This window comes from Papilio machaon, chromosome 7 (assembly GCF_912999745.1).
Source record: "Papilio machaon chromosome 7, ilPapMach1.1, whole genome shotgun sequence".
NCBI lineage: Eukaryota > Metazoa > Arthropoda > Insecta > Lepidoptera > Papilionidae > Papilio > Papilio machaon.
In genome coordinates, this window is record NC_059992.1 from 4,300,502 (window position 1) to 4,326,817 (window position 26,316).

Here is a 26,316-nt window from a genome sequence, read left to right on the forward strand (position 1 = left end):
CCTGTGACGTGACAAAGACGGGGATAACTATCTTCTGTCCCTTTCTGCGTACCAGGCTTTGGGGTTTGTTTGGAACAAAGGTTGTCCCCTACAAACAACCTAGGTTGTCCCTAACAAAGTTTGACATTCGTGCTATTTTTCGAAAATTGTGAGTACTTAGTGGCTGTAATTGTGCAAAAATATTTTGATATTACAGTTTTAGTGAGATCAAGTGTATAAAACATGGTATACTGCTGTATTGTTGGTTGTAAAAGCCGTAGTCAGCGAAAAGAGAAAAACATAACCTTTCAATCGTAAGTACTGAAACTACGCACTTATTCACATGTATTCATACAAAATAAGGAAGAAAATACAAACTAGTTGTTCTTTACAGTCTTTGTAATAACTAATATGTTAAAATACGGGTAAAATCAGCTAAAATAAAATAGTATTTTTCGAACATTATGCGCCCAAACGCAGATGTCATTTGTGTCAAATAATATACTGTAGATCTGGGAAACAAGCGGCCATATTAAACTTCTTTTCAAATTGGTTGGTTATTACCCGTAAAAATAATACCACCATCTTGATGTAAAAATTACCCTGAATTTAGGGGAAATAAATTATAGTATGTATAATGTATATAAATGAAACAATTCACATTTTTTATACTATTTTCAACAGATTTCAAAAGGAGTTTTTAATTCTGGTATATGCTGTGTTTTTAAATATTTGATACTTTCTTATCCCGTTGATTTTAAAGAGTATGCTTTTTAATTTGTCCCATGTAAATTTTGTTTCTTAGAAATTACAATCAAAATAGTTTAATATTAAGTAGTTTTACATGTAGTGTTCACTGTAATGATATACAGAGTAATTTAAAATTATATGACTATAATATTGGAATGTTTTTTGTAGCTTTTTATGAAGACTTAGGGCTTCGTGCATATCGAAGAAAAATAGGACATCGTTTGAATGCTCGTCTAATGGACCTAAGACTGAAGAGATGCCGCGCTTTGTTGAAGCGGTACGCGGGAAAAAAATATCGGGAAATTCTTTTTTTGGAGTCACTCAAGACATCCTTGATTAAGGCAGCCGCCGATATTGACATGGACCTCGTTCGTGCTGTGATAGACGACTGGCCGAGCAGATTGAAGGCCTGTATTCAAAATCACGGATGTCATTTTGAATAAACTTTAGTGTCATAAGAATCTATGTTTTGTTAAGTTCATTTTGGTATATAAATGATCACATAATGAATAAACTTGTTTCAATTATTTTATATTAAACATGTGACAGAATTTATGACCTGACTAAGTATTACTAAAAAAATCTGTTTACGTAATCTTAGTCACATAAGTAAAAATTACGCATTGTTTTTTGTATTTATTACGTTTATTAATTACAATTTAATTGGGAATATATAAATTGGTCTATATTAAATTATATCGTAATTATTCATTTTCGGGACAAAACAAATAACTGGTAACCCCAATCCTTTTACTTATATATAGGTATAGTCTATAGTACTCTCTATCTGTCCCTTACGGGTGAACGCGCATGTCATATCTATATAATTCTTCATCTGAGGCGCTGATGGTCGCAGTTGGTAGCAGCGGTGTAGATCCGAAGTCCTGATTCCGAACTAACAATAGAGATAGAATTAACTGTCAGTAAATTCAACAGGCGCGTTTAAGTCTAAACGAAGCAAAAGCCACTGCCAAACAATCGCGTCTCCAATTATAGAGATCATTGAGGTGGGCATTGGTCAAATTAAATGATGATCCCATACTAGCGCCCTCCTGCCAATGTCAAATAAGTGCATAAGATCCGTGCACTTTAGCTGCCTTGTCATGTTTTTTTTTGTTTTTAAAATATTTTATTTTTTATACTTATAGTCAAACAACGATATCTGGATGGAGAGGGTGGGAAAGGTGTTGGTTTCGCACTTAGTTTTGTCAGAAAATGGAAAACATGACATGACAGAAACAGAGGGCCTAACACGAATATTTGTAACAATCGCCATCGTGTCTTCATTGACAAAATTTGTTTCAAAATTTTTGCAGCCTCTATCGGGTGTAATGTACACTAAAAATCTCATACCAATTTTGACGTAATTGACGATAACCATACGAAAGCGATTGTGACAAACATTCCTGTTAGACCCACAGTACGAAAAGTATCTTGTGACACTGTCTCAGATAAAGAATAGACTAATACTTGGTCCTAGGACACTGTTAATTTTTTGACGTTGATAGGAAAACGCTAGTGAGCTGTCATAATTTAACTTTGCCCACCGGGCCAGATATCCTTTACGGTCTATAAAATGGTGTCGCTGTGTCAAGTGAAGTTATCAAAGATTTTGACATAACTATTTCTTATCGTTCAGGCAAGTGGGAAGCCCAGCAAAGCCACACAGAATTACACATCTATATGTATAAAAGAAAGTCGTGTTAGTTACACTATTTATAACTCAAGAACGGCTGAATCGATTCGATTGAAAATTGGTGGGCAGGTAGCTTAGAACTAGGAGACGAACATAGGAACTTTTTTATTCCGCGCGGACGGAGTCACGGCTAAAAGCTAGTTTTAAATATTTGAATTATGGGGCAGTATGGTCCCATTGCTACGAAGCCCCTTTACTAGCTAATTAAATCTCATGTTTTATTTGAATAAAGTAAATAATAGAACATTAAAAAAAATGATTTGATGACTGACTAAATATTTAATTTAATTGTTACAAGTTCAAGAATTTAAGATAAAAGCACACTTCAAGCAAAAAATCTTTGGATTATTAATCTTTTTGTCTTAATCTAAATTGTCTTAAAATTTATAAATAGTTGAATTGTAGATTAAAATATTAATACTTACCTTTTTATCATCTTTGAAAGTAACAATAATTAGGATTCCTTATTCCTCCTGTTTCCATTCTTGTTCAAAAGTTAATTTACAATTAATTCCCAACAAGGAGTTAGCATGTACGATATTTTTATTTTTTATTCGTAAAATATACTAAAATGTGGTTTTCGTGATTTTGTTAACTAGTTTCAACGACTTATGAGCTTATGACAGGAAAATAAAATTATACGGAATTCTATATGAAACCGTTATGTTCATCTGGTCGTACTCGCATGTGTTGTATCTGTTTCCTTTTCTACCTAGCTTACCGCAATCTATGGTGGATGGTGTTTTATCGTTTAGAGGTGTAAAGATGAGAATATAATGATACGGCTATACAATGAATTTGTTCAGTGTTCGATTAGATTACAATAAGTAAAAGATGAAAATGTGCGTGGAAAAATGTTTTCGATTCCAATAGTGATCTACTTATGTGCTTGTCAGCCATAGAAACTGCGGTCAAAAGTAACTAGCTCGTTTCCTTTGTGATCCCTTAATCTATATTTCAGTGTCAATTACTTTTATTAATGCTCAAATTTTCCGATCGCTGTATCTATAGTGTACTATGATCCTTTATTAATGAATTTGGATCATTTTTATTGAAAAAAAAAATGTATTTTTACTTCATAACCTCCATCAGGCGGAAGCGACAATAATCATCCATTTTTTAAATATATCAGTTTAGATGTGAAGTTACAATTTAAAGTATTTGGCTTAGTTTGTTAGGTGTAGTGTTTTCCTTGTGCTTCGATCGTTACTACAAATAGAATGGTGGAAATAGGAGTGCACCAACAATCAGCTGACGAGAGTCTGGAGAATGCTGAATGGTACTGGGGTGATATAACAAGGTACTCAATATAATAAAATAAAACTTTTTCAAAAGCCGAACATTCACTTACCACAACTTTAGTAAAATTCATATTTATAGTACTTTCTTCTTTATATTTCTATCATAGCTATCTTTTCTATATTAATACATACTTGTCTCGGGTTGGATATAAATAGTTAGGTTTTTAATTAACTTTCAGTAAAATTATTTTAGTATCAATTTCAAACTAATGTTTCTAAAAATCACTCACATCCTATAAAATTAAATTATAAGGAGTAAAGAAAAATTGTTACATTATTGGAACATACATATAATTGCATGTTGCATCATCATCATGGGGACAATAAAAAAATCTTTTAATATTTTATATCATATCATAATTTTTCAGAGATGAAGCAAATGAAATTCTTAGAGATACCTGTGATGGCACATTTCTGGTTCGCAATGCATCCAACAAGGATAGTGGATATACATTAACTGTTAGAAAAGGAGGCACAAACAAATTAATAAAGATCTACAACCATGAAGGTCGTTATGGATTTTGTGAACCTTTTGAATTCAACTCTGTTGTGGATTTGGTCAAGTTTTACAAAGAATATTCCCTGGCACATTGCAATAGCAGTCTGGATATTAAACTTATGTACCCATTGTCAAGACTACAAGAGAATGATGGAGCTGAGAATATTAATGATGAAACACTTGAATCAAGGTACAAGGAGATTCATAAGGAGTTTGTGCTAAAGACTAAGAATTATGATGAAAGATCTGATACATATATGAAATTAAGAGAAAAAGTTAAAATGAAAAGGCAATCTCATGATGCTTTTTGTGAAGCTGTCAAAGTCTGTGAAGAACATTTAAAATTACAAGAAAAAATGCATGCTGAAGCACAACCCCATGAGAAAAATGGCCTCATCGAAAACAACAAGCAGTTAGTAACACAAGTGAACAATTTGAAACAAGCAAAGTTACAGTTATTTAATTTACTAAGAGAAACTGTTGATTCTAATCTGTTGCTTGAAAGAGAAATAACCAAATTAAAATCTGAAATCATTAATCTATACAAATTAAAGGACCGATACAAAGTGTAAGTTTGTATTTTTTTTACCTTTTCAAAATAAGAATAAGGAAAAGCTATTCATATAAATGTTAGGGAAATAGCCTAATATTTTGTAATTGATAACTGCTTCCTTTTTAAAACCACTTTACCATTTGCTAATGTTGGATAATGAGTGAATAAATAGGTTTCCAGGATTTTTAATGATTGGAAATAATAATAATTATGTTTAGGTAGATAAATAAGTATCAAATTGAACTATGTAGTTTTTACTTTGTCAATTTTCTGACCTAGAAGGCACAAGTAGGACATACAGCATATTTGATAACATGTTTGATAAAACTTGTAAATCATTATGTAGTACCATACATACTTTGAATGGAAATGTAAAAAAAAATATTCTTATTTGATTTTTAGTTTTTAGCAACAAATGAAAATATTGTGCAATGTTCAATTTATTTTATTGACATATCCATGAATGTGAATTCTTCTAATAGCCACGTTTTATATTGTACATTACTTTTTTTCACCATAGGTATTGTTTGTGGTATGTGAATATATCATATAATGGAATTTGTAATTTTATATTGCTTATTTTAGTAGATAAGGTTTAGATTTAACTGATCTATATTTTTCAGGTGGCTTAAACGAAGAGGTAAAACCGAGGAATATATTCAAGCTTTAGAGAATAACAACATTCATATTCTTGAAAAACTATATGCACACAATGAATCAATAAGTTGGATGGTGGAAAATTGTACAAGAGATATGGCTGAGAAAATGCTTGAAGGAAAACCTCAAGGAACTTTTTTAATAAGACCTAATTCAACGGGACAACTGGCATTATCTATTTGTTGTAATAATATGGTCTACCATTGCATAATTTTCAAGACTGAAAGAGGATATGGATTTGCAGAACCTTACAATATTTATAAGTAAGTATTATTTGACAAGTGACTTAACAATCAACTTTAATAGCTTTATTTTTACAAAAAGCAATGACTAAAAATTTATTGCTTAAATACCTCATACAACAAATTGATGCAGTGGGCCTATTCATGTATGAAAATAATAATGTAGCCTGTTCTGATAAAATTAAAAATGTAAATTATATAAAACAAGCCAGCCAGCGCCAAGCGACCTTCGTTCGTAATGTCTTCAGGTGGCATTTTTAATGATTATTATTTTACTTAATGTTATTCATATTATAAACATTACAACAAAACATTTTAAACTTTCCAAACATTAACATAAACCAAAATATTTCCATACAAACTTTCATCCCCTACACCCTATTGTTATTTTACACCCTTTAGGGTTAAAAATTTACAAACTTTGTATGTAATTTATTTATATCAAATGAACACATATAATAACTTTCAAGCTTCTAACTGAAAAATTGACGATTCTTCTATATAAATTTCCACCACTACATTCAACTCCCTACAACCCTTTTTTCGCATTAAAAAGTAGCCTATATCCTTTCTCAGGCTCCAGACTATGTACCAAATTTCATTTTGTTTCTTCAGTTTTGTCGTGAAAGCGAAACAGACGTATAGAGTTACTTTCACATTTATAATATTAGCAAGGATTTGGTAACAGTCCTCTTGCATTTTACATTTTAGTCTCTTCCTATGACTTCACATACTTTTTTTTTTCTTATTTTGCTTTAGCTTGGAATTTTAAAAACTTTATATCCATAATAACTAGGCAATATAGGTAATTGTTGTGAAATTGTTAGTCAAAACATGATATAACTGGAGAAAAAACTTGAGGTTTTTTTGGTCAATGCTTTTGTCCTTTACACTGACAATGTGTGGCATCATCATAGTGTTCTAATGGAACTGATGACCTGAGTATATTTAGAGAAAATTAATGGATGATCTTGATGATGAAGTTTTATACTACAAGGTGTGTTGTAAATATTTATTTAACACATTCATTGCCAGCGACTCAACTGGCGAGTTAATTTTTGTCTTAAAATTACTAAGTGGCATTGGATGTGTTAATGAATACATTGTAATTAAATATCCTTATTTTATTTACAGAACTTTGAATGAACTTGTACATCATTATGCCGTCAACTCATTAGAAGAGCACAATGACCAATTACGAACTGTTCTAAAGTACCCGGTCAATGCGCACTTAGTGAAAAAACCTGAAAGGAAACAGGTACAAGAAACACCCCAACAAGAAACAACACCATTGCAAGAAGTGCAACCAATGGAAACACAGCTCCAGTCGTACAGACGGCAACGAAAGCAACGTATACAGATGCCCTAAAATGTTGTGATTCAATTGACCTACCTAGTCTGTGTATATTTCAATGAACAATCCAGTGATTATTTGAATGTGTAAAAAACCATGAGTATTACGTGAATGGAATTTGTATTATAATGTGTTTTTGCGTATGTTTGTTCTTCCTAGTTTGTTGAGATCGTCTCAGCCTAGTATTTCACTAAGATCAAGGGAACGTAGTGAAACTTGTAATGGGCGTTTTCAAGTATACACATCCTTTTGTATAGTAAAAAGTAGAATGTGTTTGCAATACTAAAACAGGTTACAAATTGTAAGTGCTTTTACGTAAGTATTCCTGAGTTTCCTGTAGATTTGTGATATGTCAAGTCGTTTTGACTTGCTAAAGATTATTTGGGAAATTCTTTAGGTTTACGTAATTTTCTATCTGTGAAAGAGAATCGATGTTTGTGAACTACGAGTTTGTAAATTGTGCGTGGTTTTGTATAATTTTGTGAAATCTTTACGCACTATATTGTATCATTAAAATCAGTTGTAGTGTACGGATACATATGTATTTATAATCGTAGTGTGCATAGACTAAGATAAATTGTACAAAGTGATGATAAATATTATAGATATATATTTATTTAAGTACTAATTACATTTTACAACAAAGTTGAAACAGTTCTTAAGTTTTACATTGAGGTAATTACTGCATTATAACATACATGTGTCTTGCATATGGGCAAATAGTGATCTCTAATGTACAATAGAAGCGGCATCCTTCAATTTTAATGTTGTAAATTCAAGCTAATTAAATGGGATTACCAGTTCGTTTCCTTTTTGAATTAATTCAGTTATATGTATAAGTCCTTATATGCTTTAGCACATAGTGCTACATAGTGTACATAAACCTTTTTAAATCAGGAATGTTGTGTAGGTATGGTCCGAATTTGTGGTTTGCTCAAAGATGATGGTTAACTGTAATTTTAAATCATACTAGTAGGTCTATATTTGACAAGTTTACAGTTTTGAACCTTTTTTACATGCCACCTATTTTTTTTGTAGAAACCACAATGGTAGGATTTACTTCAACTTTTGATTTTTACGGCTCCGTTACACACTGACTTTTGTCTCACTTTACATACTTTACATTTAAATCTCAGTCATGATATTTATTCATAGGTCTTCTATTTTACAGCATTAAAATGTTAATTTAAAAATATACTCGTTAATTAATTAGATATTATTCTTACATCTTTTTTATTTTAATATGTGATTGACGGATAATATTTGATAATTTTAATTTTTATATTTTATCAAAATTGAATGAAGGTATTTCTCTCCAGTGTTACACATTTAATGCTTGATAATTTTAAAATTCAGAAATACACATTACATTAATTGAAGTATACAAAAAGCTGTGCTCTCTACACTTTTTGCGAATATTGTAAAATGATTCTAATAATATCACAAATTTTTTAATCGTTTTTATTTTAATAAAATTTTATATTAATTAATATATGTATAATCTCTATTTTTTTTTTCAAATTACTCGAAAAATTAAATTAGCAATATTGTTGTGACGTACTATGTGTTATTCAATTGTCATTTTAAATTATGTGCCATTTGTATTTTTTATAATTAATGGTCATGAAAAATACGCTGATTTTTGTAAATTGAACCTAAGGGTTACCAGGTAATCCTTACCTCAAAAAATTTAGTGTTTCAATCACAGTTTAGGTTAAACATACATTATCCCTTTTATACCGTGACTACCGTCCGGCGTGAATTTTTGACAAATCACAGTCATTGATACATTATTTATGCGTAGGCTTGCGAAATGCGATCTTTACTAGTAAAAAATGAAGTACATAAAGCGAAAGCAGTGTGGTGATACATATTTATGGTGAAACATGACATGTTGACGTCAATAATATAAATCGGCGGTGGTCAAAGGGTTAAAACACGTGTTTAACTAAACAGTAACAGTATTTTTTGTAGTAATACAATTAATTTTAATAAAATTTAAATGAAGTGTAGTATTTTGAAATCTGTATAACAAATCCATTCGTCGTCCCTGAAAAAATGGCAATACTTGCTTACTGTCCTTACTTCCTATCTATAAATACTAATATAGTTCAGAAGCTTGTAACACATATAAAAATACTGTTTCACATAAGCTGAGAGCTTGCGATGGCGTTTTTTTTTTAAATTTTACACTAGAGTTAGTAATATTCTCATAAAATAAAAATAATATGTATAATATTAAATTTTAAGTGAGATTATTGTATGGGAGTTATTTTTATATTTATTTCACTAATGTAAAGAAAACAAAATTAAGTTTATAAAACGGGTAACACATTTTATTTTTTAAATCCATAAAAATCTCAGTTTTTCAGTTTACTTGTAATCTTCCTTCCTACTACTGCTTGTGGTTTTAAGAAATATATATAAAATCATATGAATATTAAAAAAGCAAAATAAAATGTGGGATGTAGACTTTTATTTCATTTAATAAATGTAAAACATCTGTCATCAAACATATCATTAATTTTATACGCAACTGGTATTAACCCTCTTTGTGTTTGATACAAAAAAAATGGTCAAATTGGATTAATTATTCATTTAAATATAAAAAATGTGTCATTCGACAATAAATATGTATTTGGTTTCAATTGATAAACCTATTGTGCCTGTTATCTTGACATGTGAATGCCGTCTATTTTTTTGGCTTGTTTAATATAATTTTATGCACAATAAATATATTGTGTATTAACGAAATGTCTTAAACTTGTGTAGAAAATAATATAATATTGATCTCAAATATAATTTAATCTACCTAAATTGTTCGATGATTTATAACAAACGTAATGTAGAATAAATAAATATCTCCATAAAGTGAGTACATCGATACCTGGATCCGTAAAAACATTTATACATTTCCGTCATGTTTATAACATTGTAAAAGTAGAGTAAGTGTTAATAAACAATTTATCCAAATAATTGTTCTCATTTATTCATTCAACTTGAAACAGCGAAAATGTACTATATCGATAATAGCATATTGTTTTATTTTAAAGTGAATAGCCGCGTACCCACTTAGCGCACAGGCTCACGCGGCAGCCTCGGTGTCCGGATCGCGAGCGATGGCTCCTGCGGCAGCCTCAGTAGTTTTGTTCCGCGTGGCCGAGGCCGCCTCGCGAGGCAGGCTGAGCCATCATAAGTCCGCGAGTATTCGTAATGGACAGTCGTGTATTTTCAGCTGCAGCTATTTTCCTAGCTGCTTATTGTTTAAAGAAACGAAAACAGTCACGTATCAAAAAAAACCTACTGGACTCCTCCTGACTGCCCATGTGGCTGTGGGACACCAGCGTTGATTGGTTTCGGGTCAGAGTATGCACCGTCAACAACGACCTTGATGCTCCGACCCTCCAAGAAGCTGGAAATCCAGGCGCATAGTTTCTCGGGCAGTCAAGGCAGCTTCGCAAGATGTGCTTTGTGCCACACCCGATCAAAGGCTCTGGCCACGTCCAAACTAACCGCCAGGGCCTCCCCCTTGCCCTCGATAGCCTCCGACCATCGATGAGTGAGGTACGCAAGAAGATCACCAGCTGAACGACGCTGACGGAAACCATACTTTGACAAAGTATCGACTCTGATCGGAGAACAAGGCTTGATCCCGAAAACCATACATATTCACGTTCACCCTTGTTCACGGAGCTACGCGCCACTAATGTGGAGCCATCATAAAAAAGGAGAGAATAAACATTTTAACAAAGACAATAATTTGTTTAATTGCTGTTATAAACTTGTTTAAACTTTCGTGAGACATCATAATTAATTAATTAAGAAACGGCTTAACTCACGTTTGATCGTCCGGTGACGGCACCGACTACTTTCGGACCCATCGGGGGTTCATCTTCAGGGCGAGTGTTTAATCCGAAGACTTCGCGATCGCGTCGCGTCTCGCACCGACTGTTATAAACTTATTAATTGATGTTTAAAAATTTCAATATTAATCTATATATATAAAAGAAAGTCGTGTTAGTTACACTATTTATAACTCAAGAACGGCTGAATCGATTTGACTGAAAATTGGTGGGCAGGTAAGCTACCTGCCCACCAATTTCAAACCAGGAAACGGACATAGGATAATTTTTACCCCGTTTTCTATTTTTTTATTCCGCGCGGACGGAGTCGCGGATAAAAGCTAGTTGTATAATTAAATTATAGTAAAATTAAGAAATAAAAATATTCACATCGACAGGCTACAAACTTTGGATTTTTGTGCCTATTTGATCATAGTAGCCAATTCGGCGCTGAATGTTGTGGTTGGTAGGGGTGGTGTCGATTCAAACTAGTAATAGATTTGGAATTAACTGTCAGGAATTTCAACAAGCGCTTTGAAGTCGGAACAAAGTAAAAGCTGTAATTTCCAATGCCTATTTATTTATTTATCGAGAACGTGTCCGGAACATCACTTTTGTATTCCGAATGCTCCGTCTTGAGATGTCTATGGTTAAAGCGTTCTATATCTATGGATTTGCAACATTGAAATTTTCCGATTTTCGATCCTCTTCCGCCATTTTGTGGACATTGGCGTCGGTGTTCGGTGCATAATAATTTCGTGTATAGATATAGGCTTTCAATTTTATATTTAATTTGATTTAAGTGGATTTTGTGACAAATGTGAAATAAATGTGTTGAGGATTAACCAAACAACATCACATTGGTAAAATTAAAATTAAAACATGAGGACATCAAGATACGCCATCTCAACCGCATTGGTTATTTCTATTTCGCTTTATTTACAGGCTTACAGAAAATGTCGCGCTACGGTGACTGCAAAGTTTACGTTGGCGATTTAGGCAACAATGCAAGTAAACCAGAACTAGAGGATGCCTTTTCATACTACGGTCCCCTGAGGAATGTGTGGGTAGCGAGGAATCCCCCCGGCTTCGCATTTGTAGAATTTGAAGATCCTCGTGACGCTGAGGATGCGGTAAGTGACAAGTCCGTATTTTTTTGTATATTTCCATGTAAGTGCAAACAAAATTGTAATTTTTGAAATGTTTTAGATTCGTGGTTTAGATGGACGAACAATTTGTGGCCGGCGTGCTCGAGTGGAAATGTCCAACGGAAGTAGAGGGTACGGACGCGGGCCGCCGCCTAGGTCCCGTCTTCCACCGCGTCCTTATGACGATCGCTGCTACGACTGTGGGGACCGTGGTCATTATGCACGGGATTGTACACGTCGCCGGCGCCGCAGGTGACTACACTCATAGTATTTATACATAAATGTATGTGTATTTGGTATGGAATCTTTGAGGCTTTGATTTTCGTAAATGTTTATTATTTCACAAGTTTGTTTTTGTCATATATCATGATGTAATATTTACAAACATAAAATTGTGGTAAGATAAAAGATTCCATTTCCAAAGTTTGGGACTCACGTAAACCAATGATAACTATGTTATAGGTTATCATTGGCCTGTGCGCCGAGAACGAACTCTTCAGTGTCTGCACTTCTTATTGTCTGCGCTACGTAGCTTACACTTCGCGGCGTGAACTCCGCTTATGTTGACAACTGTAACTTCGCTCTGCGAACTACGTAGTGACGGCCTACGTGCACACTTCACTTTTTGAAAACTACATTGAGCATTATGTTTGTTCAATCGACGCGACACACGTCTAATGTAATCACTGCGTGCACTCAGTGAGTTACACATTTATATCCCATATTTGTGTTCAGAGCAGGCCTGTTGTTATAATCATTTTTTTACAGTTATTATTCAGTTAAGTATGTGTAGTAAGAAGAATTCATTAATGTACATGATGTTTTGCACATTGGGTCATGAAGAGGTAATGTCTGGAGTATGGAAGATTTTTTACTTCAAATCTTGATTTATTTGACTTGATTTAAATCTTAATTGTGGGCCGTCTTCATTTTTTAAAATCAGAATGATTAATTCATTCAACACAATATTTTTTGTATAAGTACTAAAATTATTGGTCAGTCGCAGTCACAGCAAAAGTTACTTTATAGTATTGTATGGTTATGAAATTATCAAATAAGGTATATTTATAATTTGAAAATAACTTTGTTAAGTTATATAGACAGAATTCAAATTTTTTTCAGAATTTTTGTTTATTATCCAAGCTCAACTATAGTATATTAAGAATACATTTGTGATTAGTGTGTAATTAGTTATTGTGTGTGTTTGCAGTCGTTCGCGTTCCCGCCGCCGCACGCGCTCCCGCTCGCCGCGTTCTGGCTCCCGCTCGCGCAGCCGCTCCCGCTCGAGATCCCGCTCCAAGGGGAGGTCGATGTCCCGCTCCAGATCACGTTCTCCATCCAAAGATTCTAAAAAGTCTAATTAAATTGCCACCGATTATAGTTTAATAATTCCAATGATTTAATTTTTTTTATTCATAGGACATCACATTTATGTGTCCATCCAGACTATGTTGCATCATTCCTGTCTCTCAAATGTGATGTGTTTTAAGGGTACAATGATATATTGATTGTGTAATCAATATACTGTCATAACAATTATTTGCTTTTATTTCATTATACCTTAATTCTCATAACAAAAGAAATGGAAGTTTTTACTATAAAGAGCAGTAAATAGGAAATAACTGTTAATCTATTTTTAGTATTTCAACTATTTACCCACTGCATACTGAAAGTCTCCTCCCTGCTTATTTACGTCAATTTGTGAACAATTTTCTGACAGTGACAGTTATATGGGGTTGTTTTTTAAGTACTAAAAAATATAGCGTTACCTATTGCCGATATTGATATTATTAAGAAAATAAAAAAATTAAAATGGACAGAAAAATTATCCTTAAAAAAACGACTTATTTGGACATACCAGTGCGTGCACGCACACACAAAAATAGCACTTGTAATAGCCCCCTTCTATTCCTAAAAAGCTGTAATTATATATTTATTCCTTGGGTGCAGGGAATAGATATATACTTCACACCGCTATATACATCTTAGTTCCTAAATAATAAAAACTACTCTCCGAAATAGTAGTGTAGCCATGAAATTCTTCCGCTCGGTGCTGTTATGAATAGGGGCAGGTATGTTATCATACGCCATGTTATATGGCAATATGTGAGTATTACTTTCTACTCAGTGGCAGCAATGGCACCCGGGGCGGTTACAAAACAAAAGACCGTCTAATGAGTCCAATGACTCATCACGTATAATCTGTTGAGATTTTGTCATAACCCGCTGCTTGGCATTCAGGATAGTGTCTTTAAGCCGCTATTCTCTCTACCCATCCTATCTATTTCTCCCAAATATCGCTTTATGCGTAAGAAGGAAGAAAATTCAGATGTCATATCTGGCTGCAGATGTTTGAAAGAGTATATCTGTGCCGACCCTCAATGGGTAAAAGGGCTTTGTACACCTTCCTTCGTGAGATAAAATGGTTATATCTTTATTTGAGTATTTCTTATGCTAATATTCTGATAAAAAAAAATTACATTTGTCCTCTCTTAGTAAGCATTTTTTTAAATCTGTGTCCAAAAAAAAATTGGATGGCAAATTAATCGAATAAAATGGCAACACTCATTATATTAAAAAGAAAAAAAGCAATGTATAGCGGACGGACGTCGTTTCGACTTTTGTATTCCGTCATGCAATAATTTTTGTCATTCTTGAATTCGTTATTAAAAAAGAATTTTCGATGTCGCCTACGTGAACATTTGTTAGATTATAGATAACCATGAAGTGTTAGTATTTTATTTCGCGTAGTTAATTTTGTAGTTCTTGATAGGTCTGTGACAAGTACGGTAATGGTGGCCATGTCATGAAAATCCCCACAGCCATGGATGATAGCTCCGTGTCTCATCATAACGGAGGGCAAGTGGGATCTCAAATCGGAGTTAGTGTAAATAATAAACAAAATGAAGAATCTAGCCAAAGTGTCCAGTATTCAATACCAGGCATTTTGCATTTTATCCAACATGAATGGGCGAGATTCGAGCTCGAGAGATCACAATGGGAGGTGGACAGAGCCGAATTTGAGGTAATTATGTATAAATTTCTATTTATTTATATCCATCAATAACCCCTGTATTCTTTAAAGTTTTCCTTTGTGTAATTTTATTTCAGTTTTCTTCAATAATTTTGTTACAATTTACTTTGATGTGAAGTGTTTTATTATGCTGCAAATTTGTTATTGGACGAAAATTTATATAAAACATAATACCCACGTTCTTTAGCTGTAAATTATGTCTCATGCGTTAATTATTTTTGTTTAAAAATGCGAGTCTCAGCAAACGAAACATAATAGAATGTACAAATATTATACACTTTTGTTATGTTATTTTATATACATACTTGAATAATGAGTTGATAACCATGTTTCGGCTATGTCCCTACTAATTCATATAAGATTTATTCATTACATGAGCACTCTTTAGAATTACAATTTTGTTAGTAGACACTAATAATTATAATTTAGTTAATATTATATTGATATATATAATATTGTGGATTATTACAATTTTGTTGCATTTTATTCTTGATACTTATAATTAACTGTTTGGTTTTTGTTACAAAATAATAAATAATGACTCCACAAATAGTATTGCAAATTTAAAGAAAAATCAGAAACAAACATGAATTACAGTATATGATCTATTAAATTTAACCTTTATATAAACCAAAGCTCTAGTTAGTCCTATAAGATTACAAAAAATCCTTATATATCCTACGTGAATAGTATAATTTGATCATATTAGATGCATACTAAAGATAGGCTATATAAGATAGAGATATAGAATTTCAATACATATTAAGCATAGATTGTACAAATTGTTAATCCTTTAAGTTTAACTCTTATATTAGCTCGGGGTCAAAGGTGTGATTTAAATAGAAATTTAAATCAGAGTTTTAAACATCTTCTAAATGTTGACAAGAATGGATACCATGTAGAATGTCAAAAATTCTAAAATTAAATAGAGCCAATCTCACTCGGGGATAGTGTAGCATCCCAACAGTGACAAAAACATTTTGTATCTGTTCAGTGGTTTCTGACTCTTTCAAATCAATTCATTGCAAACAAACTATGAAATCTTCTCTTTATAATATTAGTATAGATAAGGTATCCATATTATACTATTTCTTACAATTTCCCCCAAATTACATTAACACTGATGCTAATGCAAAGGATTAAAGGTTTTTCATTTTCATTTCATTTTTTACATGTTTCTTACTTTCTGGTATTATAATAATATTGTTTCCACAGGCGAGGATTGCGTTCCTTCAAGGAGAGAGGAAAGGTCAAGAGAATCTGAAAAATGATCTCGTAAGGCGGATTAAAATGTTAGAGTATGCACTAAAACAGGAGCGAGCAAAGTTTCATAAGCTCAAATATGGTGTAGAATTACAACAGGGCGATGTGCGCCCGCCACCTGAGGAGCCGCCTGCGGAGCCTGAGCCTGCAGAGAAGGCACAATGGAAACAGGGGCGGCAACTCATAAAACAGTACCTCCAGGTATAACATAACAAATCAAACCATAACCTATAAGAATATAAAAGAGAATATTAAATTGCAGCTGATACATGATCTTCCTATGCCACTTCATCATCTTGATCATCAGTCTGTATTAGTACACTGTTAGATACAGGATGTGGGCTGTCGGAAGTCTTTATCAAAAGTACTCAATAATGAGATACATTTTATATTGATTTAGTACTATTTATCTTAATTTTTTCCATCATTTCATTTTTATTTAAATATGATTTAACATGCCTACGTCCAGCAGTGGAAAAATTCAGGCTGATAATGATTATGATGATGATTTAACAAAGACTACAAGACTAATTATTAATTTAGCTTGTCTTTATTCTTATTCAAAATAACACTTAATTGACTGTTGTTATGTCATGTTAGTTCCTTGAAGTAACACATTTAGTAAACATGACAAATTAAATTTTATTATCTGCTAATTTACTGGACTGAATTACATGAATCTGATTTAATTACAAGCTTAACAATATTTCATTGGTATGTGTAATAGGAAATAGGCTACACAGACACGATCCTGGATGTGCGCTCTAACCGCGTGCGGACTCTGCTCGGCTTGAACAATGAGGAACAGGCAGAGGACCCCAATTATAGAAACAATGATAACAAATTCCGCGAAAGATGCGGCGATTCACCAATAAATTCCTTAATCCGCAAGTATGACTATGGTAAGTTACATTGAATTTATAAACTCAAAAATGTATCATCTCAATAAATAACATCTCATAAATAAATTGTCAGAGCGTCATTCATCATCGTACAGTGTTGGTGGCTCAGGGATTAAGCACTTGACTTGCAATCTGCAAACCTCCAGGTTTGAATCCTGCCATGTACCAATGTGTTTTTCGAGTTTCGATTTACATATGTATGTTTATCCGATTTTCTTACGGTGAAGGAAACATCGTAATGCATCCTGCACATATCTGAGAAGAAATTCAATGATATCAGTGAAGTCAACGAACCCGTACTTGGCCAGCGTGGTTGACTATGGCCTAGTCACCCCTAACTTAGGGTAGGCTCCGAGCCCCTCGGTGGGGATGTTTAGTGAGCTGATGATGATGATGAAATAAATCGTTGAAATTATTAAAGTGCAATGTTGTGTCATTGTCGATTAACTTATCACTTCTATCCTTTCTGTGATGTACTGAGTAATGGATGTTCTTAACACGTACAGTGTCACTGACTGGCCATGCGGTGTTAGTATTTACTTTAATACATAAAACTCGTAGTGGCACTGAAGGTGTTAAATTTTTATAGTTTATAAATCTTTTTTTAGTGTTTTTAAAGTATTTTTGAAACATATTTTACAATGACGTTTTATGGTTTAGGGGGTAAGGAGCAACGTAAAGGTGGTGGTTCAACGGGTGGAGGTTACAATGAGGAGGGCCTCTCTGTGCAAGAAACGGCGGCAGTATTCGCCAACTTCGAGTTCTTGGCAAACCAGGAGATGGATATGGATGAGATAGATGATCTAGATGCAAATAAACCACACCATGCACCTCCTAAACAAGGTATTTAAAATTCATATAGGATTTATAGTGACTGTTTTATGGTATAATAATTTTAGAATGAACAAAACTTTTTTTTTTCCTATTTGTAATTTAATGTATTGTGACTAATTACAAAAAAACGAGTACTTTATGTTGACTAATACTGTACATATTGGTACTTATTTGATATACAACCAAATATTACATTGTGTATAATTGTAGAATATGCAGATTGGCTGTTGTGATTGCCTCTTTTTCCTGTTCCATATTACTTAATATAAACAATTAATTTAAAGAACAATAGCACAAAATTACTTTAAATAAATTATAAAGATAAATTGGTTCTATTGAAAAATACATTTTCCATCATATTCAATTATTGTTTTTGGAACGCTTTATGTTTTAAAGATTTGTTCATTCTCATATATGTTTAAACAATATAAGCAGAGATTTTAATTGTATGTTATTTAAACTGAAGTTAGTTGAAAATTTGGTGACATGCTCTCAATTTTTGTCATATCTACTTCTTATTGTGATACAAGTCTCATGAAATAATTGATTTGATTTAAATCTTTGCTTATTGTACTAATATTACACACCCAAAATATACAGAGAAAATTTTCCGTTATTAATACAATTTTCCATTTTTTTTTGTGTTTTGGGCGATTACTTTTTTCTTATAGCTAGCCTTGCCTAATCATGGAATAAGTGTAAGAATTTTTTGATAATATTTCCTAACTAGAAGCACATTGTAAAACATGCTTTTGTTGGAGCACCGAAATGTCCACTGGTTGCAAATTTTACATTTTCATTGTCAAAAATTCTGTATTTTTTTTTTCAAATAGCAGAATGATGATGAAAACTATGGTGAAATGATAATGTTTACTATCAAATTTGCTTTAATACATAGTTTTTTTATTCATTTTTTTTCTATACTGAATCAGCATTTATTTCTAAATCTGGATGTTGATTGTCTGGTATTTTATAAAAATTATATGTCCGTTTATGATGATTAATGAACTGAAAGTTTAATTAATTATCATGTACTTGTAAAGTAGTTGAGAATGTACGGAAAAATTAGGTTGTTGAAAAGATTGAAGATCAAGATCAATACTTAAGATTTACATAGAAAAATATTTTGTACAATTTTTTTATACAAAAGCTTCTGTTATTGTAATCCATCTGAATAATGCCTTCATTGTATTCAAAAACGTATTGACGTAGTGTTGTTAGTTTTCATCATTGTTTTGTTACAAAAATATTAGGGAACGGGAAAGGGAGCATATAAAGCGAGGAATACTCATTTTTTAATTTGTGAAGTAAAAGTTTTGTTATTTCTCAATTACAATTTATGCATTTACGATGAAGGAAACATGGTGAAAATACTTGTATAGTATTTTACTTTAAAATTTATGTATTAATACATCTATAGCAAGATATAACTTGTTTGGTAAATATTGTTAGGGATTAAAATATTAAAATTATTTTATTCAGCTTCAACTTACAAAACTATAAAACACAATGCATATATTAATAAAAGTGTCGTCGGTTTGTGCGAACGAATGTATTACTAATTAACATAATCTTTCTTATGATAATAGAAACTGTTTCGGTACAAGTAACCTGTTCTATGTTCTCCTGTTAAGGCGTCCAGTGGACATTCTATGATTACAATGACTACGATGTTTAGTTTTTTTTATTCATTTGCGTTTTTTTTAATTTCGGAATTTGTTTATTGGTTTAATTTTTTTTTAACGAATTATTCGTGGTTGGCGGTATTTTTCGCTCGGGTGATGGGTGTGTGATGTTTGTTTATTGAATTAATTTATTATATATCGCTTTTGATCCTCGTAACAAGGCGAGGAGGTAGACAACGAAGCCGAGGAGGTTTTAAACGTGCTCAACTTGCTGGCAGAGAGCGAGGCCGACGGCGGCGGACAGGGCGATGAGTGTCCAGTCGGTGAGTATACCCTACCACCTTCTCTGTCAGGTACATGACACCTTAGTCTGGTCACCTCATCATACACTTTTACAGTATTCATGACATTCTACATTTGCTTGTATATATGTTACAGTGTTTCTCAAAGTGGGCGACAACGCCCCCTTGGGACCGTTTGAAACCTAGAGGGGGGGGGGGGCGATGTATAATTTGTAATTTCATTTACTTTATATAGTATTTTAAATTTGATTAAGATTAAAAAAAACTTACTAGATTATATTACTACGGGTTCTTGAGACGCACAAACTAAAGAGTATTTTAGTATCCGTACCCAGATTATCTCAAACATAAAATTAATATATTTTAAAGTTTTTTAACGGCAAGATTTCCCTTTAGGTGAAATGTGTTTTTTTTTATTATGGCCTATGGGAAAAGTGGGAGAATTGAAGTAGAGTATTAGCAATAGTATTTAATATATTTATGAATGTACTAAGTACATAGCTGTATTCAATTAATTCTCAGCGAACTGTCTACGAGCGTTTTATAAATTAATTAACGGATACGCAATAAAATTTACTTTGTTTTTATCGCTCTTAAAGTTTTAAAAGCTACAAATGATCGATGGCTGGCCTGTTTAATCTTATCTAGGCTATTTAATCAATATTCCAGTGTTAGATCGGAGAGAGTCAGATTATAAATAGAATTATATTCAATCTAGATTACCTTTTTTCCCTTTTGTTGTATTATAAAAGTGTACCTTTACTTACTGTATGAAAAGACGTTAATTATCTAATGATTAATGTGTTTCTGGTTTTATTTTATCTGTCTGTTTATTTTATTTATTTTCATCGTCGATTCTTTTATAGTCATTAAGAATTAATCCTTGATGAAATTACTTGGATTTCGTATGGTTAATGATTTTGTTTGTTTTTTTAGGCCAACCTTTTTTACGTCCACTAATAATCGTGATTGTTAAGTTGTAATGACGATTCCTGGAAAGTGTTATGTTACCATAAAGCTTAGTTGAATACGAGAGTCTATTACTTGTTAATTCAATAAATTTCGTGGAGTAAGTGGAGATGGTATGCATTCCAAAGATCTTTAAAAAAGTATAATGGAGTTTCAAATATGTCAAATTGTTAACATACGCCAAAACAAGGATATCTAGTTATAGGGGGAACTCAGGCACAGGAAACAGGTCTGACTGTACTAACCTATTGAGTGATTAATTAATGTCAAGGAATTATTTTAAAGCAGTCTATGCACAATTTAATTAATAAATCCTGAACTTTTAACAGGGAATATTTTAAATATGGCGGTGGTCTTTTACTGCATGCTTATAAAAAAAAACCTAGAGTGAGCTAGAGAACTTAAAATAATAAATCAGAAAAATGAAAAACGTGCAGACGAGATGCAATGTTTAATTGACATTTTCTTAGGATCTTAGAATTATGTAATCGTATTGTCTAAAGTTGTCGATAGTTCAGAACAGAAAAAGTGTAATAAAGTTATAATTCATCTCGGAGTAATTAGCCATGTCAAAGCGTTTATTTCATGAGAGTAATTATTAACACAACTTAAAAATAGAATTAATAGGCGCTTACATTAATGGTTTATTTCATGGAATAGTTCCGTGCTGTTAAATTGAAAAAGTTTTTTTTTATGTAACGCTACGATAAACCTTTTCAAAATAAGTTACCTCTTATTAAAAGACATAATTAAAAAACAAACAGTTTTGTTTTAAATAAAATATTTATTTTATACCGAGGTATTAAAAAATTGTTCACATAAATTTTTCGTGTTATCATATTTTATGATATTTCACTCACACCCAAAAAATAAGATAATTAAACGATGTTAAAAAATCTAAATCTGGAATTCAATTCCAATCACGACTTCTTAGTCGCATACCGAAGCATTTACTATTAGACCACAGGGTCTCAATCATCACAGTATGATAATGGTTTCTGGCTTGGACCCACAATTCTAATTTGTGCCATTGTAGCGAAATCTATTCGGAAGTAGACATTTTAATTAGGCCGTTTCATTCGAACCTCGAAATACACTGTTTTTACTGTGTTTACAATGTTTAAAAATAGCAGTGTTCCATACAAATGAATAACTGCAATGTAATTGTAAACCGTTATTAGATAGTTTTTTGAAATCTTTTTATCTCAAACTAGTGCTCTTTTGTACCATTTCGATACTGCTTGGAAATATGCGGAAGTAAAAGTTGTTGCAGTATCCGAAAAGATACAAAAAATTTGCCTTCATGCTTTGCGTGTATTGAATGTGTGTATGTGTGCAGGCGTGGTGGGCGGAGGCGTGGCCGCGGCGGCGGGCGGCGGCGAGGCGGACGAGAAGCCGCTGGCGCTGGGCGAGCTGGCGCAGCTGACGGTCAGCAACGAGCCTGAGGCGTACGATGTCGCCGGCGCCAACAAGGAGTCCTTCCGCAAGACCTGGAACGCCAAGTACACACTGCGCTCACACTTCGACGGGGTGAGACTTGTTGCACTGCAGCGACGTCATATCAGGAACTATCTTTTTCTGTCGAGAATCTACTGGGACCCGACTGAAAGTAAACTAAAGGCATACAAAGTTCCCTAAGGGTATTCAAAATCTTTCGGGACTACGGTAAATGTGATGGAGGTGTAGGGTAAACGCTCTATAAAATATGTTTAAATTAATTTTCTCGACTCTGTTTCTAGGTTCGAGCTTTAGCTTTCCACCCGACCGAAGCTGCTTTAGTGACCGCCTCCGAGGATCACACGCTGAAGCTGTGGAACCTGCAGCGGACCGTGCAGGCCAAGAAGTCTGCCGGCCTCGACGTGGAGCCCCTGTACACCTTCCGCGCGCACACGGCGCCCGTGCTCTGCCTCGCCATGGGCCTCCCGCGCTCCGAGGAGTGCTTCTCCGGGGGCCTCGACGGCACTATCCGAGTCTGGAACCTGCCGCCGCCCACCGCAGACCCTTACGACCCCTACGATCCCGCGGTACAGGTAACTATCACATTTTTATCTTCCCTAATCTCTAAAGTTTATTTATACAAAGAAAAGATGTAACTTACTATTGTAAATTTGTTTACAGGGTCCGGTCCTGCGCGAGCACACGGACGCGGTGTGGTCGCTGGCGTGCGCGCACGGCCGGCTGCTGTCGGCGTCCGCGGACGGCACGGCGCGGCTGTGGGCGCCCCGTGCCGCGCGCCCTCTGTTGTGTACGTTGCGCGACGACGCCATCGCCGCGCCGCACGCGCCCGCACCCGCCGTCGCCGCGGACTTTGCGGACGGCGAGGCGGCCGCCGCCGTAGTCTACCGCGACGGCACCATGCTGCTCTACGACCTCGAGACCACGCAGGTAAAAACAATGCTCTTACTCCTAATTTCGCAATATAAAAATAAAAAAATTGCATTACACGATTAAAATGAAGCACGACATGATAATACCTATAAATATATGTCTGTGGTTTCAGTCGTTCCTGCGCATCGCTTGCGACAGCCCCGCGAACCGCATCCGCGCGCACCCGACGCTGCCGCTGCTGGTGAGCGCGCACGAGGACCGCCACATCAGGTTCTGGGACGTGGGGTCGGGGCGGTGCGCGCACGCCATGGTGGCCCACCTCGACGCCGTCACCGGCCTCGCGCTGGACCCCAACGGCCTCTTCCTGCTGTCCGGCTCGCACGATTGCTCCGTGCGCCTTTGGAACCTCGACACCAAGACCTGCGTGCAGGAGATCACCGCCCACCGCAAGAAGTTCGACGAGAGCATCCTCGACGTGGCCTTCCACCCGCTGCGCCCCTACATCGCCAGCGCCGGTGCCGACGGCCTCGCCAAGGTCTTCGTCTGAGAGGACGTCGCCACCAGCCCGACACCACCGCACCACCCCACCACCGCACCCCGAACACAGCCGTGACAAATTACTAACGAAAGGGATTCAAAATACCTGTGTTTTTCTATTTTTGACTACAGTTTTACTGTTAATAAAGTTTTCGTAGTTTGAATGAATACGGTCTGGAAATTTGTGTAATGGAAGAACTATTTGTTTTTATTAAAAACATTTAATGATTAGGACTTTCTGATATTTAAACCAATTATTGATACGTTCTTTGGTTAAGCAAATATACCGTGGGATTTATTAATTCTGTATATTGCTTGAATATGGAGGGTTGCCACTATATCGAAGTTAGACTCGACATGCCAGGTTGGGGCACTTGTGAAGCACGTGCCTCGGGCATGTAAAAGTAGCATTACATCCTGTAACATGTCACGGTTGTGCTTCGAGAAGGCAGGAGTAATGTTGTGCGCGTGCCTCTTGTAGTACGTCACAATCATGCCTCGCGCAGGCAGAAGTAGCGTGGTGCGCGTGCCTCGCGCAGGCAGCGGCGGGTCGCACGGAGCGCGGGCGAGCTAACACGTGTCTCGGAGCACGTGTCTAGTCCCTTCGGTACGTTTTTAACATATTTAAACATTGTAAACGTTTCGGACGCGTTTATTCGTCGCGAGCGCGTAGTGAACTCATCTATGTATAGACATTTGAAATCTATTATAATATATTTTTAGATTTTCAGTATGTGGATTTTAGGTTTTTATTGCGAATTTTTCACACGACTCTATTATATAAAGTGAGATTATTGCTCGTTTCCAAACCCTGTGCACTTTGTCATGTAATTTTATGTAAACGAACATAAACAATTCTCCCAAAATGTTCGATCTTTCACTGATGCCTGTATCTGATTTTGCGTGTGGAAGAAATTTTTTCCATTTTATTGTAACATCCTATAAATAAATGCCTGACAATATAATACAAGAAACCAGAATTACAAAAAAAATCATTTAATAATAAAATTAAATATAAGAACATTAACTAAAATAAACGGACTTTAAATTTGAATACAGCTAATAGTATTTTAAACTGGATATTTAAAAAATTTAGTTGTGTACAAATTTGAATTTATAAACTTAGATTATTTGCATGTTATTTATATATTGCTTGAACTTGAATTGCACTTAACAGTTATAATCAGAAGCACTTATATAAGCGTTCGTTTACATAGAATTTCATGGTGTTTTACATTAACAGACTAAATGAATCTGTAAGCAGATGTTTGTAATAAATACTGAATGCAATGGCGATGTTTCTTTGATACGTTATGTGTGTAACTGTACAGTTAGATGTTACGCAGTTATTTGCTGATGCAGAGAACGAATGAAATGGTTTCTTTAGCTCTTATATATTTTTATTTAAATCAATTGGATTTACATTAAAATATTTTCGTTGTAATTTTCATATGTACTGAATAAAACGCTCTCACGGTATCGTAATAATGTGAGCGATCGAACAAAATTATGAATGGGTAGAAATTACTTTATTAAAAGTATATATATAATAAGTAATGTTTGTTGATAACGAGTACTGCGATGTAGAATATAATATATATGTATTATGAAACATTACGTATTCCTTTATTTTCCTCGAATTCATACTTGTACACTTACATCCAAAATTGATAGTAAAAAGCAACATAACCGAAAAATTTTTTGTTTTTATTTTTTTAATTCCCCTTCCTTTTTTTAAATAGTCATTACATATATAAACTGCAAGTATGTTACCTATAAAAAATGTTAAAATTTTTACAACGCTAAGCGTTTGAAAGGATTTCTCGAACAGATTGAGAGCGATGTCTTCTGAATGAATGATGAATTCATTAGTTTTAGACTGACATCTGATGGTTCCAGGAAAAGGAAAGATGAACAAGAAAGTGCACAGGTGTAAACAGCTATTTGCACTGATAAGCTAGTTTTTGTGCCACACCATAATGGTGAAGTTTATAAACTGATCAGTCATTTGCCAATCGCCGTAAAGTTTTGATATTGCTCTAACAGATTCTAGAGTATTTGAACTTTGATATACCCAACTAAAACTGAAGTAAATAGAAATATTGCTGAAGGAGCTATAGTGTGAATTACCTTATTACCAGGGTTAGTACCGAATATAATATCGAGGACGTGGAAGGTGCAACGGCTCTTCTAATGTCTAGTGATAAAGAGCACGGACATTTGTAGATGACTTATTTTTAATTAAACACATTCAGTAAACTGTGAGTACAATAAGGATTGTTTTCTCAGTGAAATGTATACAAATAGTAGGTCAACAAATAATAAACAATTTTAAAGGATTGCTATCCAGTATGTGCTATGATGTGCGAAGAACAGCTGTATAGTAGTTTGACATTTGACGTTGTGGCTCCGACCACCGTATTTTTTGCATGCTTTTATTACATGATGTAACACAAATTACTGATCGAAAAGTTGACTACAGAAGCAACTTGATTCAAGAG

At 34.2% G+C, this 26,316-nt stretch overlaps 3 protein-coding genes across 5 annotated transcripts; all 3 read left to right on the plus strand.

The window, feature by feature from the left end:
* Window positions 1-3,135: 3,135 nt before the first annotated feature.
* LOC106714800 (phosphatidylinositol 3-kinase regulatory subunit gamma) lies at window positions 3,136-7,569 on the plus strand. The gene is made up of 4 exons (XM_014507910.2): window positions 3,136-3,725; window positions 4,095-4,793; window positions 5,402-5,698; window positions 6,812-7,569. The coding sequence occupies exons 1-4, from the start codon at window positions 3,646-3,648 to the stop codon at window positions 7,044-7,046; spliced, it is 1,311 nt and encodes a 436-aa protein (XP_014363396.1). The 5' UTR covers window positions 3,136-3,645; the 3' UTR covers window positions 7,047-7,569.
* A 3,996-nt stretch (window positions 7,570-11,565) lies between these two features.
* Window positions 11,566-13,560, plus strand: LOC106714816 (serine/arginine-rich splicing factor 7-like). 2 transcript variants are annotated; one of them, XR_001357182.2, is made up of 5 exons: window positions 11,566-11,736; window positions 11,819-12,006; window positions 12,083-12,273; window positions 12,484-12,720; window positions 13,232-13,303. XR_001357182.2 is itself a non-coding variant. In XM_014507932.2 (4 exons), the coding sequence occupies exons 2-4, from the start codon at window positions 11,830-11,832 to the stop codon at window positions 13,383-13,385; spliced, it is 522 nt and encodes a 173-aa protein (XP_014363418.1). In that variant the 5' UTR covers window positions 11,567-11,736; window positions 11,819-11,829; the 3' UTR covers window positions 13,386-13,560. The 2 variants fall into 2 exon arrangements, 1 of the variants encoding a protein (XP_014363418.1); XM_014507932.2 differs by lacking the exon at window positions 12,484-12,720 and having other exon boundaries at window positions 11,567-11,736; window positions 13,232-13,560.
* Window positions 13,561-14,608: 1,048 nt separating this feature from the next.
* On the plus strand, window positions 14,609-24,851 carry LOC106715039 (striatin-3). Of its 2 annotated transcripts, none has more exons than XM_014508233.2 (9): window positions 14,609-15,046; window positions 16,271-16,519; window positions 17,046-17,220; window positions 17,881-18,063; window positions 19,901-20,002; window positions 22,290-22,480; window positions 22,690-22,980; window positions 23,069-23,335; window positions 23,451-24,851. In XM_014508233.2, exons 1-9 carry the CDS (start codon window positions 14,828-14,830, stop codon window positions 23,823-23,825), a joined length of 2,052 nt encoding a protein of 683 aa, XP_014363719.2. In that variant the 5' UTR covers window positions 14,609-14,827; the 3' UTR covers window positions 23,826-24,851. The 2 variants fall into 2 exon arrangements, with proteins under 2 accessions (XP_014363719.2, XP_014363720.2); XM_014508234.2 differs by having other exon boundaries at window positions 19,958-20,002.
* Window positions 24,852-26,316: the final 1,465 nt, after the last annotated feature.